This window comes from Apis dorsata, unplaced genomic scaffold (assembly GCF_000469605.1).
Source record: "Apis dorsata unplaced genomic scaffold, Apis dorsata 1.3 scaffold_383, whole genome shotgun sequence".
NCBI lineage: Eukaryota > Metazoa > Arthropoda > Insecta > Hymenoptera > Apidae > Apis > Apis dorsata.
In genome coordinates this window covers 560,432-578,598 of record NW_006263645.1, presented here as the reverse complement: position 1 = coordinate 578,598, position 18,167 = coordinate 560,432, and the positions used below count along the sequence as shown (strand labels likewise).

The 18,167-nt window shown below is 32.2% G+C and overlaps 1 protein-coding gene across 1 annotated transcript in view; it reads right to left on the bottom strand.

Annotated features, from left to right (window-relative positions):
* LOC102675378 (titin) overlaps positions 1-18,167 on the bottom strand; it is a 166,665-nt gene that overhangs the window by 121,309 nt on the left and 27,189 nt on the right. The window contains exons 20-32 of the mRNA XM_031512095.1: positions 8,159-8,281; positions 7,501-7,679; positions 6,912-7,159; positions 6,028-6,284; positions 5,448-5,639; positions 5,051-5,233; positions 3,552-4,160; positions 3,295-3,471; positions 3,042-3,225; positions 2,843-2,970; positions 2,232-2,681; positions 1,186-1,552; positions 664-1,106 (exon numbers count right to left, since the gene is read on the bottom strand). Coding sequence (XP_031367955.1) covers positions 664-1,106; positions 1,186-1,552; positions 2,232-2,681; positions 2,843-2,970; positions 3,042-3,225; positions 3,295-3,471; positions 3,552-4,160; positions 5,051-5,233; positions 5,448-5,639; positions 6,028-6,284; positions 6,912-7,159; positions 7,501-7,679; positions 8,159-8,281 — 3,540 coding nt within the window. The remainder of the gene's footprint in view (positions 1-663; positions 1,107-1,185; positions 1,553-2,231; positions 2,682-2,842; positions 2,971-3,041; positions 3,226-3,294; positions 3,472-3,551; positions 4,161-5,050; positions 5,234-5,447; positions 5,640-6,027; positions 6,285-6,911; positions 7,160-7,500; positions 7,680-8,158; positions 8,282-18,167) is intronic.

The window sequence follows — 18,167 nt, the reverse complement described above, 5'->3', positions numbered from 1 at the left end:
AAAATGCTTTTTGATTTATCTCGATACGACTTCCGGTTCCCGAGATATCATCGTGTAAAGAAAAAGGTAATTTTTGATCGTTTACTATCTCCGTCCTTTTTCCTTACTCGGATCTCTCATTCGCGTCTCACTTACCTATCCCAAACTGCAGACAAGCGACAGACGCGATTCTTAGAAAAATGTAATACGCATTTCCAGGAAAAAATGTAGGTCACTGACCCATAATCTCTGCGCCGTATTAAGTATTACGATGACTTTGAGTGCTTATATCTCAACAACGGATTGAGATATCGAGATAAAACAAAAAGGAGATTCAATGGCATGGATTTCTCTATTTCTCGAGTGGGTTTTGGTGACAAAATTTTTAATTTTTTTTCATGTTTTTTTACATGAAAAATCGATGTTAATGATTTGTTGTAAAGACATCATTTGTCTTATATAATGTTATATTTTCTTTATATTAATTGAATAATTGGATATGTTTTAGCCATATAAAAATTGGCAGTCTACTGTGTTTTGTGTAATATCATATAATAAATTGAAAATATATTATTTTCCTTTTAGATTTCTTGGAAAAATAATTAACATTTATTTTATGAATCTGAAAGTCGTATCGACGATTGAAATTGTTCAATTAAAATAATTTATTATCAATTTTGTCACCTTCTGTAAGATGTGTATTTCTTTTTTGATGGTGGCGGAAGTGATCATTTCTTTGACATAACTTTCATCAGTTTCGATCTTCTCCGTTTGTGCCGATACCGAAAACGATGGAGGAGTAGAAACTTTTTGAATTTTCCTCTCTTCCTTCAATCTTTTCGCTTCTATGGTTGCTTTTTCCAATGTTTCAGCCGCTAATTTCTCGGCAATTTTCTTCGCATTCTCCGCTTCTTCTCTCGCTGCCTCCGCGGCAGCCATTTCCATTTTTGCGGCTTGTAACTTTTCATCCGCTTCCCGTTTTTCTATTCTTAATTTCTCTTGTAAATCTTCGGCATTTTTCAAATTTTGGGCCAGCGTTCGAAGCTCGGATGAAATGACGGTGAAGGAATCCAACATCTGCTGATTCCCGACGACGACTTCGTTGAACTGTGGTAATCTATCCGTGTCTAAAAATAATATGTAAAAAGAAAAATGTAAAAATTTTTATGTTTTTCTAATTTAAATCGAACATTTTTTCTCACTTACCAAAAACAATCGTCGACAATTCTTTTAATTTTTCGATTCTCTTTTCCTGCATCTCTTCACCTGGCTTTAGATAACTCTCAATTTCTTGAAGCAACACCATCGCGTCTTTAGGCGTCTTTACCGTGGTTGCCTTCCTCGCTATCACCACCAACAATTTACTACCCTCCCTATTCCATTCCTTGGCTTCCTCCAGGAGCATGAAATACTCTATGGCCAAATTCGTTCGTTTCTTCGTTTCTTCGATCTTTCTCTTCAAATTTCTCCATCTTTCTCTCAACGAGGCAATATCCTTCATGATTTGAGGCGTCAAAATATTGATCGACTCTTCTGTCGTTCTCACAAAGGTCTCAATCCTCTCTTCCAAAATCTATAAAACGAGAAATAAATTTAAGTTATCTTTCAATTATTTCATCAAAATTCCATGAAAAAAATTGAAAATATATAAATTGCATATATTATATTCCTTTGATTTTAAACATTTTCTGCTTACCATTCCCACGTATTTTCCTACGATAAGCATAAAAACAATTTTTGATACTATTAGTTATATTAAAAAAAAAAAAGGTTATTAAAATATTATTTAGCAAAATGTAGTATGTTTATAATTTAATTTCTTGTTAATTGTAACAAAAAAATACAATAAAATTTATTATAGTAGATTGCAAATTTAAAAATTTTAGATAATATCTAATTATTGTTAACAAATATTTTTATAATAAAATTAGACATTTTTTAAATAAATTGACATAATAAAAGAATCAATTCATTAAATATGAGACAATGAAACATTATTTCCAAATTTAAAATATCTACTTGGATAAAATATTTCGTGAAATCTCTATTTATATCTCAACGAAGAGAATTAGATTGGATTTCTACTATGAACAACTTGATTGTATAAATCTTATCTATCTTTCTGATTTATACAAACAAAAATTCTATTGTTACCTATATCCAAATCTCAATTACCAGAAACAATAATTTAAAAATAAAAAAAACATTGCTAAAATTGTCATCCACCCCAAAAGAATCGTAATAATTCTTACCGTGACAGTTTTCTCGAACTGCACGAACGAAGAAGCGGCGGCCCTTGCCGTCTGAAGATTCTCACCAATCTTCGTATCCACCTTTTTCAAATGTTCGTTCAAATCGAGCAGCTCATTTTCGATCCTCTCTAGATCCTCGGCGAAGGTGCAAGTTCGCCGATACTCTTCGATTCTGGTAGTGGTCTGTGACCAAAACACTTCGAAATCGGTGGACAACGAGTCCAAGGCGCGTCTCAATTTCTCGATGTCGTGGACACCAGCCTCCCGTGGTTCCTGCCGCTCGATTTTAACCATCGTTTCTCGCACCTTCGATCCGATCTCACTCTGCCTCTCGGAGATTGACCATCTCATCGCGTCCAGCTCGTTGAATAGAGCCTCTACTTCGGATAATTTTCTCAGGGACGTTACACGCGATACTTGACTCTTCAGCTGCTCGATTTTGTGCTCCACCTTCCGTGGAAAATGCAAATTTTATCGAAATTAAGAATGCAATTTAAAATTTACTGTTCGTTAGGTTTTGAATGGTTAAATTAAATTTGAAAAATGTTGTAACAAATTCTTAATTATTGTTATAAAATTGTAAACAATATATTTAATTATTTCAATCATACCTCTTCGATACTTTTGAAAATAGAGATCAACGATTCGAGGAGATTTTCATAATCCCTGGCGGTCGTACGAAGATTCTCGTGCATCTGACGAAGCCTCTTCAAGATTTCATCCTCGATTTGCACTTCGCCTTTTCAATATAAAATTTCATTTAAGATTTTCGAATCATCGAAAATATCGATATCTCTAGAATTTAATTACCTTTTTGTGCCAAAGCATTGAGTCCTTTGATCCTTGAATCCAACTCGTCCACAGCTTTGTTCAACTCAGGGAGGATACGATCTTTGGATCCTGCCAGATCTTGGAGAATGTTCGCTGTCTGATGAGAAAGAGACGTGATCACTGGATACAATTGTTCGCTGAATTTAGACACCCATTCCATCGTCTGGAAAAAATAAAAGGTTAAATAAATAATAAAATTAATAAAAATAGAAATACTCGAATCCAAATTTACCCTTGTACTTTCTTCTATTTTTCGTTCATGCTCGATCCGTTTCTCCCTCAAAATCTCGATCGTGGTTCGCCATTTCTCCCACGATTCCGTCACGGTCAATTGTTTATTGGCAAACTTTTCTAAAAGCATCTGAACGCATATGCAGGCCCTCGGCACATCCAAATAGGGATCGTCGATCTGGAAAAATAAAATTTAAAAAAAAAAGAAGATCGTAAAAGATTAAAAAAAATCGTTAAAAATTAAACGAATCTGAATACCTTGACAGCAGCATCCAAGAACGCCTTCCCTGTACCAGTTAATCTCACGTAAAGTGGTTGAAGATCCTTCCAACGTCTTCCAATCAGTTCGATCCTTCCCTCGTCCAAAACGTCAACGTGCCTCTTCAACTCGGCTTCAATGGACTCGATCTCCTTCGTCAACTCCTCGACCACCACGTGGAATTGAAGATAAAGGGACCCTAAATCGATTCTTCCCGCCACCAAATCCTTAGTCTTCGACCATGAGTTCCTCAACTCCTCGACCTTCGATTGCAATTCCAACTTCTGCGAATCGTCGAGCCGTTCCCTGATCGGAAGAATTTCGAACTCGAGATGCTCGACCTCGTCGGTTCTCTGCTCGAGATCGATCAACAGTTGGCGATGAAGCCTGCAGAAATCCTCCGCCATTGTGACGTCGCTGCCCATGTCTTGGTGGCCCTGAAGAAACGCTTCGGGTATGCTCATTAACCACTTTCTCAGCTCGTCGTGCTTGTCCAGGAACGTGTTTATGATCCTCGATATCTCGAGATTCTCCTTCTCGTGGGCCGTGCACCGTTCCATCAACCGGATCTTCCGGTTCTCCAACTCCTCCACCGCCCGTTTCACACCCTGTTACGAATGGAAAATTGAGTGAGACTCGATCTGATGTTGAGTTAACTTCAAAAGAGAAAGAGTGAATTTTTGAAAGTTAAATTCAATTGTTATTTTATTTAATTAAGTTCATATAGTACTCGATAATTTTAATATTGATGATTTTTTTATTATTTTACGTGTAATGCGATTGGTGAAATATATTTTGAGAATCAATTTTAAAGACTCTAGGAGAAGGTTGGCGTGCAAAAATCGTAGGTTGACGTTTATTTATCGAGTTAATAACCAATTTAAGCTTGTGTTGTTTAAACTCTGTCCTCGTCTCGCTTCATCTAAAGCAAACGTAAAACGTATTTATAACTTCGTAAATAAGCCTGAATCGGAATTTTTGTATACCAACTTTTCGCGTTTGTTTTAGAATCTACTCGCCAAACCTGTGTCCTTCGAACATATTAATATCCTGTATATTTTCTTTATCCTATCTTTCATCTTTATTGTTACTTACGAATGTTCTGCATTTCTTGAAAATTATATAATTTTATTCGAAAGAAGAAAATAAGCTTTGCATAATTCAATTTTTGTCTCTTATACAATTTTAATAAAAAGAATTTTCATAATTCATCCATCATTCTCGATGATGACTACCCTCACGACAAATATATTCGATATTAATTAGATTCAAAATCTTAAATTTGAAATTAAATAAAAAAAAAATATATACAGATTCTTCCAAATTTATCGAAATATAAATAAATACAATCGACTCGAAAAATAATGCCGATTAAAAACTACCAGAAAAACTACTAGTAATCGATTGAAAATTCAGTCGCGAACGATTTTCATTCACTATGCATGCTGCGCGTGTGTCGCAATTTCAACTGTCACGGGTTAATCTCTCGATCTCTAACCTCAGCCCCAGGCGCTCCTCTTCCTGTGATGTCCAAGAGGGCGTATCCTTCCGCCAAAGGTTTCGCTGTGACGTCTTCGATGGTGGCGACGGTCTGGGCATGGAAACGAGCTAATCTCGTCGAATACGGGGGATGTTCTGTGGTCACCAACTGAATCTCCAATTGATCTAGCTTCGTGATTGCCTTGGAAATAAAAAATAATTGCAAAATTTTTAAATAAAAAAAAGTGATTTGAAATATGAAAAATTGTTTTCTACGTTATAAATAATTTTTCTAAATAAAAAAAATTATTCTTTATATTTGATGATAATTGTAATTTAGATATTTTTTTTTTTTTTGTAGGCGATGCGTGACAAAGTATTTAAATGGAACAAAGTATAAAAAGGTCAATGCTCACCGATCTTGCCGAATCAAAGAAGGCCACCGCTCTATTCAACAACGACTCATACTGATCTAAATCATTGACATAATCAGCCGCGGCGCCAAGGATCGCATAAGCTTGTTCGGTCGCTTGTTCACCGGCAAAGTGTCCCGATGACACTAATCGTTCGGTCGATTTCGTTATTTTGATCGATCTGTCTTGAAATTCCTGTGATCATTACATAAATTAAACGTATATTAAACGATATTTTTTTTTAAATTAAACTTCTCTTCGAATGCAAATTTCAATATAATTAAAAATTGGACTACAAAAATCATGATAAAAAAATTAATAATAATATTTGTATCTTTAAATAAAATATATAACAATTCAATAAATTATTCAAATCTAAATCTAAATCTTTCTATTCCTTTCGTAGAAAAATATTATCTCAATTTCAAAATAAATTTAAAAAATAATTGCTAGAAAAGAAATTATATAAGATAAAATATGTAATAACAATTCGACAGATCTTTTGTATCAGATTGAAAAAGAAAAATTAATTTATCGATTATATATTAATGAAGAAACTGGACTAGTGGTTGTAAGAAAATACCTTAGCCTCAGCCTGCAATTTTTTCAATTCGAACAGGAGCAATTCCGCGCTCGACGCGGAATCTCCCAGCTGATCGCAGCTGCTCGACAGAGCAGCGATTCTATCGTTCAAGATCTCCTCGAGATCGCGTAGATCGGTCGCTAACAGAGCTAAAGCCAGACATTGCTCCAATTGTGTCTTTCTACTGCGGAACGATGCCTCGATCAACCGTCTCCTGTCGTGAAGCTCTTCCAACCATTTCTCAACCTTCAACACGGCTGCAAGACACGAAGAGATTGGTTTTAGAAAATATTTTCCTCAAAAAACAATATTCGTTCGATAATAGATTTTGCTGAAAATAAAAATATTTTAATTATAAAATGTAATTTTAATAAAATATTGAAAGTTAAATATGCGTGTCTTTGAATAATATGATTCATAAATTTATGATTAATTGAGAAGAGTTTTGAGAAGAGTATTACTTTACTATATAAAATGAGAAATGATAAAAACAATCACGTTTATCAACAAGCCTTATCTTAAGAATGAAAATATAATCGTATTGATTCAAGAACTCGTTAAGTAATTATAATTCTATTTTCTATCGAATTAATAAAAAATATAAAGATTCTTAAACTGTTTATATTTAAATTTTATATACAGATTCTTATCTTCTATTAAAAAAAAACATTATTTTTCATGATGTTAACAAATCTTGAAAAATCTCTAACAATCTCTACTGATTGTTATTAAGTACTCGATCTCACGTTATGTTTCTTCTCTGGCATACCAAAACGGAGGCGAAAGGAACACATGTCGGTTGTGTCATCGGTTAAAAGCGAAAGGTGTACGTACAATGATACGTATAATTGCGTTTCGCGTAACAATTAATCGCAACAACTAACCGTGATCAGCTTCGAGCTTGATCCTCTCAGGCCTGGAGTCCAACGTGCCTTCGTTCGCTATCTCCTTCAGCCGGTCCAATAAATTCTTCCCCTCTTGCAACGCGCCCATCAACGCCTCGAGCATGTTCTTTCGAAGATCGTGGATTTTCGACAAGAAATTCTTCACCGCCTCGATCTCGATCGGCAGCAACGTGTCGTTACAAGCCATCTCCAATGCTCTCATGCTCTCTCGACACTCCTCCGCTCGACTAATATATAATAATTTTATTACGCGATCAAATATTTTCTTCCTTTCAATCTTACATTTGCATTCAAGGAAGAATCTGTTTTACGCATATGAAGATTTAGAATCGATCGAAAGTGAAAATAGAATTTCAGAATTTCTTTCTTGTGAAAAATTCGATTGATCAATTTTTTGATTTGAGATTATGAGACATCTCATTTTCGAAAATTAGTAAGCCTTTTCTTTTAATTGATCTATTATTATCTTATATTAAATATTTTTGCGTAACAATGTTTAATATATATTACGTAATTTGTTTTATCATTACATCTTGTTTATATATGTTTGCAAGATGATTGTACGAACCATTGGAATAATACATTCGAGTCGAGGATTTGTTTTCGACGTTCCAAAAGCTCGTTCACATCGCGCCAAGCTTGGCCCAAAGTTTCCGCCATCGCGGCGTACACTTCCGCTCTTGGCCTTTGGTTCGAGATCAACTGATCAGCCTGCCGGAGCAATTCCTCCACCGGGCTCTGTTTGCTCTTGTGTCGAGAACAGAAGAAAAAAAAAAAAGACTTATTTACCCTCTGTACACGCGCATAATAATCGCATCCGTTACGATCTTCATTTCTTTGAATTTTGAATTCAATGCAATTATATATCCTTGCAATGTATATTTGCGGTGTAAGTGTAAAAACAGAAATATTTGAAAACTGAAATTCAATAGCGAAGAATATCGATGCAAAATTGAATATTAAAATTATTTATAGGAAATTGAATTTGAGAAATCTCTTTATAATTTCATAGTGTGAAAACAGTGAATTTTTCCAAATAATAATACATTAAATATTAATTTTAATATTAATATTAAATATTACATTAATTAATTAATTTAAATTTTATATTAATTAAATATTAATTTTGAATAAATTAAACTACATATAGATACAATAAAATTAACAATAAATTTTAAGATACAATGATGAAACGAATTTTCTAGGATAGTTTGTTTGTCAGTTACCTGCAATCGAAGCAGAACTTCGTCGTGCGCATTCGAGAGCTCGGTGGCTTCCTCCACCGTGGCACCGAGCTTCGTTAGTTCTGGTTGAACCTCCAGGACCTTCAATCTCAGCCATTCTCCGCTCTAAAAAAAGAAGCAAACAAGAAAAAACGTAAATTATTAACATAATAATTATTATCACGCGTGATATTACGTTATACGCAAACGATATTTCTCAATAATTGGCGGTCGTAATAAGACAGATCATACGCTGGGATACGCGCAATACCGAGATGTGATTGCCATTTTAGGAAACCTCAACGCAAGATCACCTGCAAAAACCAACTAGTCGTTGGATCGAATTGGAAAATGGGAACGCGTTTCATTGAGCTCTACGAACGACCTCGTTCCAACGTTATGAGATTCGATTTTTCTTTTTAATCCCTTGCGAAGCGAAAACTGTAATATATGTGTGTGCACGTAGTTTAAATCGTTTTCTTTTGTACAAGAATCTTTTCGAAAAACTATATATTTCATATTGTGTTTTGCAATTAAGATTTTAATATATTATGTGTAAGACATAGTTAGAAAGAATTGTGATTGAAAAATATGATTGAAAAAAAAATACGATACTTTAATTCTAATTATAACAAAAAATTTGTAAATTTTCGTTTCCTATTTTCTTTTAAATTCAATGAATTGATCCATTGATATTTCTAATTATTTTCTAATTATTAAATTTCATATTTAATTATGATCATATTATTATCCTTAAAAATTTTCGTGTATAATATTACAATATACACGACTGATATTTAAAAATAAAATTAATTCGATTAAAATATGATAAAAAGTACGATAAATCTACGTTCTAAGAGACACGACACGCGTCAAGAGCTCGTGGAATTTTCCTTTTGTACCCCGGATCTATTTCAAATCGTTTTCAAGAGACGAGCATCCAGAAACCATCTCGACGACGCGTTTGTTTATCCAACGTGCTGAAATATCGTCGACCCAATTTTTTTCTGCCTCGAGGGGCGAGCTCGGGGAGATCAATCTTTCGCAAATCTCAAGGAGGACCGTAAAATTTCGATCGTGTTTGCAAATTCGTGTGTGCACAATGACGGGTTAACGAACGATAAGATAAGCAAAAGAACGAATTAACAACGATCGCATTAAATTAAAATATCGTTGTTTATAAGTTGAAAGATGATTTTAAAATGATTAAAATAGAGTTAAAAAATATATATATATATTTGTAAGAAAAAATTTTTAATGATAAATTGTGTTAACTCTGTTATATATTTGAAATTTATTATAACAAAAGTGTTCGTGTGTCTATTATATCTATATGCAAATAAGTTTATTTGTAGAGTCGAAGGTGTACGTTCTACTTCGTTGGAACAAGAAAAAATATGACAGCTGAGTCAAACAGTATCTATTTTTATTTGTTTTCTTTTTTCTCCTTTTCTTTCTTTTTTTTTCAAATGAATTGTAACGTGATATGAACTATTGATAAGAATGAATCTTTGTTAATAATAGCCTCAAGTTATTAAAAATTACTTTCTTTAAAATTATTATTAAATTTTGCATTTTTTGCATTTTGCAAAATTTTACAAAATTTTCATATTGAATTCGTTTAAGATTTGATCTAATTTGGTGTTGTCAAAAAATTTTGTTGATACTGAAGGAAAACGCATAATTTGTTTTTAATACAACTTGAAATTTTATAATATATATTGTAAAAATTATCATTATAATTTTATAAAAATTTATTATATATACGAGTTAGCAAATTAATTGGCAAATTACGAATCTCTACATCGTTTCTTAACTAACCGTTTCTCCGTTTCTATACGATATACGTAATCATATGAAAATGAAGAATTATTAGATTTATAAGCAGCGACAATCATATACTTGAGAATAACCACCGAGATTTACGTGCAATCGACGCTCAAATGTCAATGATTTCTAATCGAATGCATCGTTGATCGAACAATTATAACAATATACAATTATAATAATTATATTTCTCGATTTTAATGAGTCAAATTATGAAGAATATTTTTTTTTAATTTTCATTTGCATTAACGATAATTTGAATCACTGATGAGATTTCATCGTTGAAGGTAAAAGGCATCGATAAGAAAAAAGAAGAAGATATTTCAGATATGAATTATGATGATTGTATTAAAAATAAACGAGGAAGATTAAAACTTGAGACCTTGTGTTCTACAGACTTCGTTAAAAATAAAGCGAGTTTCTTTTTCTTATAATTTCTTTTTCTTTTTATAATTCATTATCGAGAAAATTTAGCATTATATTAATTATAATAATAATTTAAATTTTATACATATACATGTAAATTTATTCGTTGGAATATGGTAATTTAACGAGAAAAATTGTTATAATATTCGTTCATTATAAAATATTCTTTTTTAATCTTAATTGTAAACTAGTTTTAAAAATATCGAATAATATAAATGCAAAATTTATTTTATCTTCGTAATCTCTGTTACACTTGTTGAATTAGCAATACGTTAGAATCATCATAGTGATCAAAGGTATAATTAAATAGGTAGATATAGTTAACTCTTACGTGTGGAAGAATTGAGTAGAGAATACATACGTGTTTGTACTCTTTATGATTAAAGTCCATCGATTTATGAATATATTTTGAATGTAATTTGAAATATATGAAAGAAAATTATCTATAGAATGTTTATCTATAGAATATGCGAAAGTTTTATACATAGATATACATATATGCATTCGTAAAATTTAATCTAAAAAAAAATTTGTGAAATTTTTTGTGAAATTAAAAAATAAATCTAATAGTAAATATAAATTATTTACAATTATTCAATTCCAGTTATATAATTAAGAATTTTAATTACAAAATAACCTATCTGGAAAAATAATTAATGTAATTATCCAAGATATATTCTCATATCAAATACTATCAATAAAAATATTATTTTTATTCTTCATGCATTATAAAATCCAAAATATTTTATTATTCAACTTTAATTAAACTATTGCAAATTAAACTATTCTTAAATATGAACAGTAAATATAAATTTAATAAGATAAATATTATTTTATCGTTCACCATGTTATATATAAAATCTTGTATGAATTGTATAATGTGTTTCTACAACGAACTACAATTTCGTTCTAGAATCTCGTTCTTCACAGCATCCATTCGTCATAGCACACATAGATATTCACATACATGGATAGATACGTATTTAAAGATATATACATTCCAAGCCAAACAGATTACAGCACAGTTACTACATTGAATACAATGATTTCACACAAACATAAGAACATATAAATATTTTAGAAATTTAATTCATTATGTTTAAATTTTGTACATTGTAAAATGTGAAAATTTATAGAAGAAGATGGATAATAATGCCAGTATAATCCATGTAAATTTAGATATTATGAAATAAAAGAAGATTTTATTATACTTGGAATAAATTATAAACATTTAGACTACCTTTTATTATGATCTATTTGCAAATTAAAATTTCTAAATTACAATTAATTCGAAATGTAAATGAGATTTAATTTGTTCATAATCCACTATATTTCATTAATCTAAATTAGAAAATTAAATTATTTCCAAAAATATTCATATAATCAGAAAAATTCTTTGAAACAAGATATTATAAACTGAAATATTTTCGTCAACCAAATACTATTTGAAAATATCCTAATTATTTATTAAAATTATCCAAAAGATACAAATGCAAGAATTAAAAATTTATATATTAATTCGTATATGTATTTTGATATATTATTATACATCATTCGTATATATAAATATTATACGTTTGAAACATTGTATCTTTGCTTAAATACTATTTCATTTCCACTCGATCATTTCGACAAACCCATTTTCTTTTTTTTTTTTTTTTGCATTAATATTAATTAACCTCCAATATCTATAGATATCTATGACTAACTAATTTCATTTCATCGCAATAAGATCGCTACTTTCTAATTACATTTTAAAATTAATTAAGAGACATCTGCTCGACACAATTCAAATGCAAATTTCTACGGATGAAACGTGTATAACATTTTTCATACGAGATAACGGAACTTTCCACAGAAGACAGAAGAATAGAAACTGCGGTTATCCTCGCGCTAGGCTAGCCGCGAAATTTTATTACGCGCAAACGACATTGGTACTCGTTCGGTGGTGACATCACGCATCTCTGCCTCTGCCAACGAGTTTATTTGTAGCGAATCGTCGCCGTCGTCATTCTAAATCCTTCGTTTACGCGCCTCTCTCTCGGAAGAATTCTGCCGCCCACGATCCCGCCACTTTTTTTCCACGTCCAAGTTCAACCGTTACATCCTCCTCCTCCTCCTCCTCCTTCGAGATTAAGTTTCAAAAGGGGGAGAGGGAGAGGTATTTTCAATTCGCCTGAAATTTTCTCGCGTATGCTCAAAGGAATCACGTTGTCGAGTGACAATCGAGTTATTCTTTCATCACAATTTTTCTAATTATCCTGAGTTTCATGTATTATTTATATTCTGAAATTTAAAACATAGATTCTATTCAATTGTTTATAATAATTGAATCAATAATTGAAAGTAATCGTGGAAACGAATGAAAATATTTTCATCGAGAAACAATATTTAATTTCGTTTTAATCCATCGTTTCTTTTACTCTTCGTTAAAACTTAACACGATGGTGGAATGAGAATCCTTCGATACAAAATATATCATCAGAGATGTAGCCATCGTCTGGTGGAAGAAACGATTTGGAACGAGAGCGACGACGGATTTCCGGAGCGGCCAGGGATGGTTCTAAATCTAAATGCGAGCTCGCGGGTAAAATGCGCAGAGAGAAAGAGGAGAGAGGGAGGAGGGGAGAAAGGTGGCGCAGAAACTAGAGAGATCTGTGCTGGGTTCGTCGACCCGGCAGTTGGGCCACAGAAAGACGAGATATGCTTCCATTTTCATCTTTGGCAGCCTGCCAAAATTTCGTCCGGGCCGATCTCATCTCTCCAAACTGTCATCCGTTTGCGACAATATTTCTTCCCTCCTCCCCACCCTCCCTCATTTTTCTCTCCTTTCTTTATATCGGCCCCCATACGAACGAATTTTTAGAATGCAGGCTAAAGTTCGGTTACCTCCTTACCTCTATTTATAATAGAGATAGAAATACAACCAATTTCGCGTTTAATGGAAATCCATCTAATTCTCCGTTTATTTATGATTTTTCGTTAGGTTAATAATAAAGTTTTTGTTCGTGCAATCGTAAAATGTATAATAATGCATCATTACTCGTCGATAATCGATACGTAAAATTTCGTTGATTTAATAAATGGAATTTGTACGATGTAGGATCAAAAATTAGAGAGAGAAAAAAAGTCGTTAAATTATTTCAATCTTGAGAAAAATTAAATATCTTTGTTTATTATATATTTGCACGAATCGTTGTAATAAATTTTTTCAATTAAATTTCTTCAATTTCATCTGATATAAAAAAAATTGTATAATTAAAATTACCACGTTTACGTGTAAAAAACGAATAATTCCTTTTCAAAGATTTCTTCTAAACGTTGCATGAGACTCATAAATAAAATCCGGTAATATCTGTACAGAACTGAAAACCGCGTTTATCTCTGCCAACCAACTCTCTCACGATCGAATAATCAATTCAACTCGCTAAACCTCCATAATCCCCCATTACTTATGAGGAACGCATCCCTCTAGAAACATCCATCACGAAAGAACACCTATCGTCTGGTTCACGCGAGAAACCACGAAACAAATTGCTCGAGTCGCAAGGAATAAACCGAGGTATCCTTATCTAAAAGCTAAACGATCCTAATCCATCATCGTGGCGATCTCTCGTTGGCGCAAAAGTGACCCTTGAAAATCATTTCTCGATTTTTCTCAAAATGGCCGTCCTCTTCGTCGAAAAGAGATTTCGAAAAGAAATCACGTGATGGATTTAATTTAAAAATAATTTATTTCACGATTTTGAATTAAAAATTTTTTTTTCTTTCTCTCTTGAATCTTTTTTCAGATAAAAAAATGTTGAAGATGATTTTTGAAGAGACCATTGATCAATTTGACAAAAGAAAAATTTTCAAAATTTGTTTTAGGAACGCCGAAGAAAATAGATTAAGAAAAATTTTTATAAATCTATAATTAATTTAATTATTTATTCTAAATAATAATGAACAATACACTACGTTCTTTAATAATAAATCTTCAATTGATTTATTCAATAATAATATTAATAAATTCGATAAATCTTCTAATTATCTTTTTTCAGATAAAAAAAAAAAATTTTTTCAGATAAAAAAATGTTGAAGATGATTTTTGAAAAGACCATTGATCAATTTGACAAAAGAAAAATTTTCAAATCTTCAATTGATTTATTCAATAATAATATTAATAAATTCTATATATTAGATTCGAAATTACTTCGATAACGAACAAACGGTGTAAAAATCTATAAATCTTTGACATCTCTTGCTCTGTGCATCATCCACGCACACGTGGATGCGAGAGATTTCAACAGAGGAGCATGTTAGAGGAGGTAGTTCACTATGGACACCAACTCTTCGGCAAACCACCGCAATTTCTCTTCCAAAGGCGTTGGCATGCCACGACGAGGAGCCCGATCGAGATACCCTGCCGAGATACTATCGCAAAACGAGTTTTAATATCGGCCGATTCGGATCGCGCGAAAAACCGAGCGAAAAAAATTCTGCGGGAAACATTTAACACTGTGACGTGTCCACGAGCTGTTTCTTGTCATGTCGTGTTATCGTTCCTTCTTATCTTCTTTGGAAGTTGTTTGTATTGTGACTTTGATCCGAGTTGTAAATATTGTGTCAATTTTCTTTTTTTTTTTTTTCTGTAAAAACCAGAAATCGTGTCATTTGTTGCAATGTTGTTATTGCAATATGAAAATCAAAGGATTTTAATAAAGGTATACGATAGTGAAATTAAAATTTCAAGCAAGCTCATTTATTAAATTTTATTGATAAAAAATATAGACGAAAAGAATTTTTTCTTTTGTATAAAATAATCAAAATGTTTTATTTTTTTCAATTATTTCATTATTGCAATAAATGAATGATATGCGGAAATTTAAATGAAAAAATTGTTTGTTTGTGTAAAACTATAATTTGAAGAATGAAAGGATGTGTATATAATCATTTATATATGTATTATATGAGAAAGTTTTGTTTTTCTTCAACGTGACTATGAAAAGAAATGGAAAAGAAAGAATGCATATCGTTATTTATAAATATGTAAATTTTTTCTTTCTTTCTCGAAAAGAAAATTGTTTTCTATCGTTTAAAGCGCGTAAAACTTTTCTTATTTCTTCCTGATTTGTTGTTTATGACGCGAGATTGATTAAAACGGAGAAGAAAAAATAGTTTTTGTTGTCTACAAGTGTGCAAAATTTTTCTCTCCTTTTTTTTTTTCTTTTTCGTACGCTTGAATATAATGTTATATCATTTACAGGTTTGTAAAATTTTTTTGCAATTATTTTTCGTAATTTCGTAAGATATTAATTATTATACACGCGGGTCAAGGTAAGAGTTAATAATATCTCTCGTGAAAAATAAGTAATATGGCGATCAGACGGAATATTGAATTACTCGAGTTTATACTTCGTAAAACAGTAGTGAAACTAGTATTATCGAATTACTCGTTATTTGACATACTGAATACTAAATCATATAGCATATCTTTAAAAGAACGGATCCATCTTTAAATTTATGTGATACTATAATATAGAAAAATATGATTAAAATATTGTAAAATCATTATTATTATAATTAAAATCAAAATTTTATCCATTCCATTTTTTTTATCAAAAAACATTTTCAAGTAATATTCAATTTTATATAATTTTTCGAAAGAGCATACAGAATTCTATGGAATTAAATTAAGGAATTTTAATATTTTCATTTACGAAGAAGATACATATAACACTTATATAAAAATCATATGAATCATAAAGAAAATAATTTTTCGTACGAATTATTATATAAATAATATTCGTTGTAAAATTAAAAGAAAAATTATAAAACGATATCTGTATAAATTATTACAATTGTTGAAAAATTATTCACAAGGATAAGGTAAATGTGATCGTAACTCGACATGGAGAAATCGGGTCACGTGTTATGCGTCAGTATAATACATATGTGTATATATATACATTATAAGAAGGAACTATAGAACTCGAAGGATTACAAATCAAAACCTTCAACTATCTCACCCTACACTATAATCTGACATAATCAATATCACTATTCATCTCGTATATGATTTTATCTTCACCCACCTGTTATTATAATAAGCGAAGCTCAAATAGAGATCTATTATAATACACATAATTTCCCTTTTTTCTATTCTTCTCGTGCAAAACAAGATATTATTAACGATATATTTAACGATAAAAGGAGATCAATAATTGTTTTTGATGATCAAATTCCACGAAATTCCAACTGTTGAATAATTAAACAAAACATATATATTTCTCACGAAATATCCATTAAATTTCCCCCTTGGAAAATCTGAATGCCATTAAATAAATTTATCCTATCGAAAATCATCTTGATCTCGAGAAACGAAACCCTTGGACGACCATCTCAACCTTGAACCCCGCGAATTTTGTGTTCAAGCGCGTCGAAACGTAAGTGTGCATATGCATACATCCGCGTTTCCACGCGACGGCGATGACAATGAAAACGGATTCCACGGCGGGCAGAGTGAAAGTGAGGGTTTGCAGCGAGTCGGATTGCGCGCGGTCTCGCAAAGTCACGCGTGCACGCCGCGTGTACCGCGTACAGCCGCGCGTGTCCTCTCGAGAGGGAACGATGGAAGACCAGTCGCGCTGGACCGCGGCCATATTCGGCGGCCAGAAAATTAGGACGAGCGAGCCTGCGTGATTGCCGTTCGCGTTCACGCTCTTTTTTATCCAAGCGGTTCCCTTCCTTCAGGTAAGAAGCGGCCCGGAAATCGAACGAGAGCCTTCTGGTGACACGAATTCCTCGTAAGATTGAGAAAGATTCTTGTCGTGCGAGTGAAAGTGAAGGATCTTTGTTAATTGAAGTTTGGAATGTTTTCGTTGATCTTGTTGTAATTGTAATTGTTGTGAGTATGTGGATATCATTGTCCATAGTAGATTTATATTATTCGAGGTTAAAAAATTTATTCTGTTGTGACTTGAATGAATCTAGGGGTAACTAGAATATTTTTTTCTTATACATTATTAATAAATATTCACTTCTTACAAATTTTTATATTACTTATACTACTTTTCAAGATCAACCAAAAAGTAATCTATATTTTTTTTCAATTAATCTAGGGATAACTAGAATTCCCTATATAAAACTTTCTATACGTGAAATAAATAATCCAACATAATCTAAATCCTTCCTTTTTAAAATACTTCAATTTACAAGAAATAATTAATCTACGTATAAAATACTAATTTATAAATAAAAAAAAATACTGAATCATCCAATTCAATTTTTCGAAATATTCGAAATATTTTCAAGAATAACTTGGAACCAAAATTAATTAAGATAAAATTCGGTTTTCACATGGAGGGAAACGAAATTTATGGATGAATAAAATGGAGTTCGACGATCAGGTTGTAAGGGACGAATTAACATCGAAAAGAGGCAAAGGTACAACGTCCTCGCGCGGCAGCACGAGGTTGGAACCCAGGTTCTATCTCGATCCCAGATCGAAGGCGGTACTTGAAGATGACTGTACCGCCACCATGGGGTCCCGTCTTTGGGCCGTCCACCTTATTTCCCTTTTTCTTTTTTTCTTCGGCCCCTTCGGAGGCAGGAGTCAGTGTCGTAAGGTCGTAGCTACGATATAGGCAGAGGTGCGGAGGAAGGATCACGCCCGCCGTCTCCTATAATACCGGTTTGTTAGATTACACGAGAATGTACAGCGGATCCATACCACGGTAGATCCTCCTGGATCGATCTCCAACCACCAACTAAACGT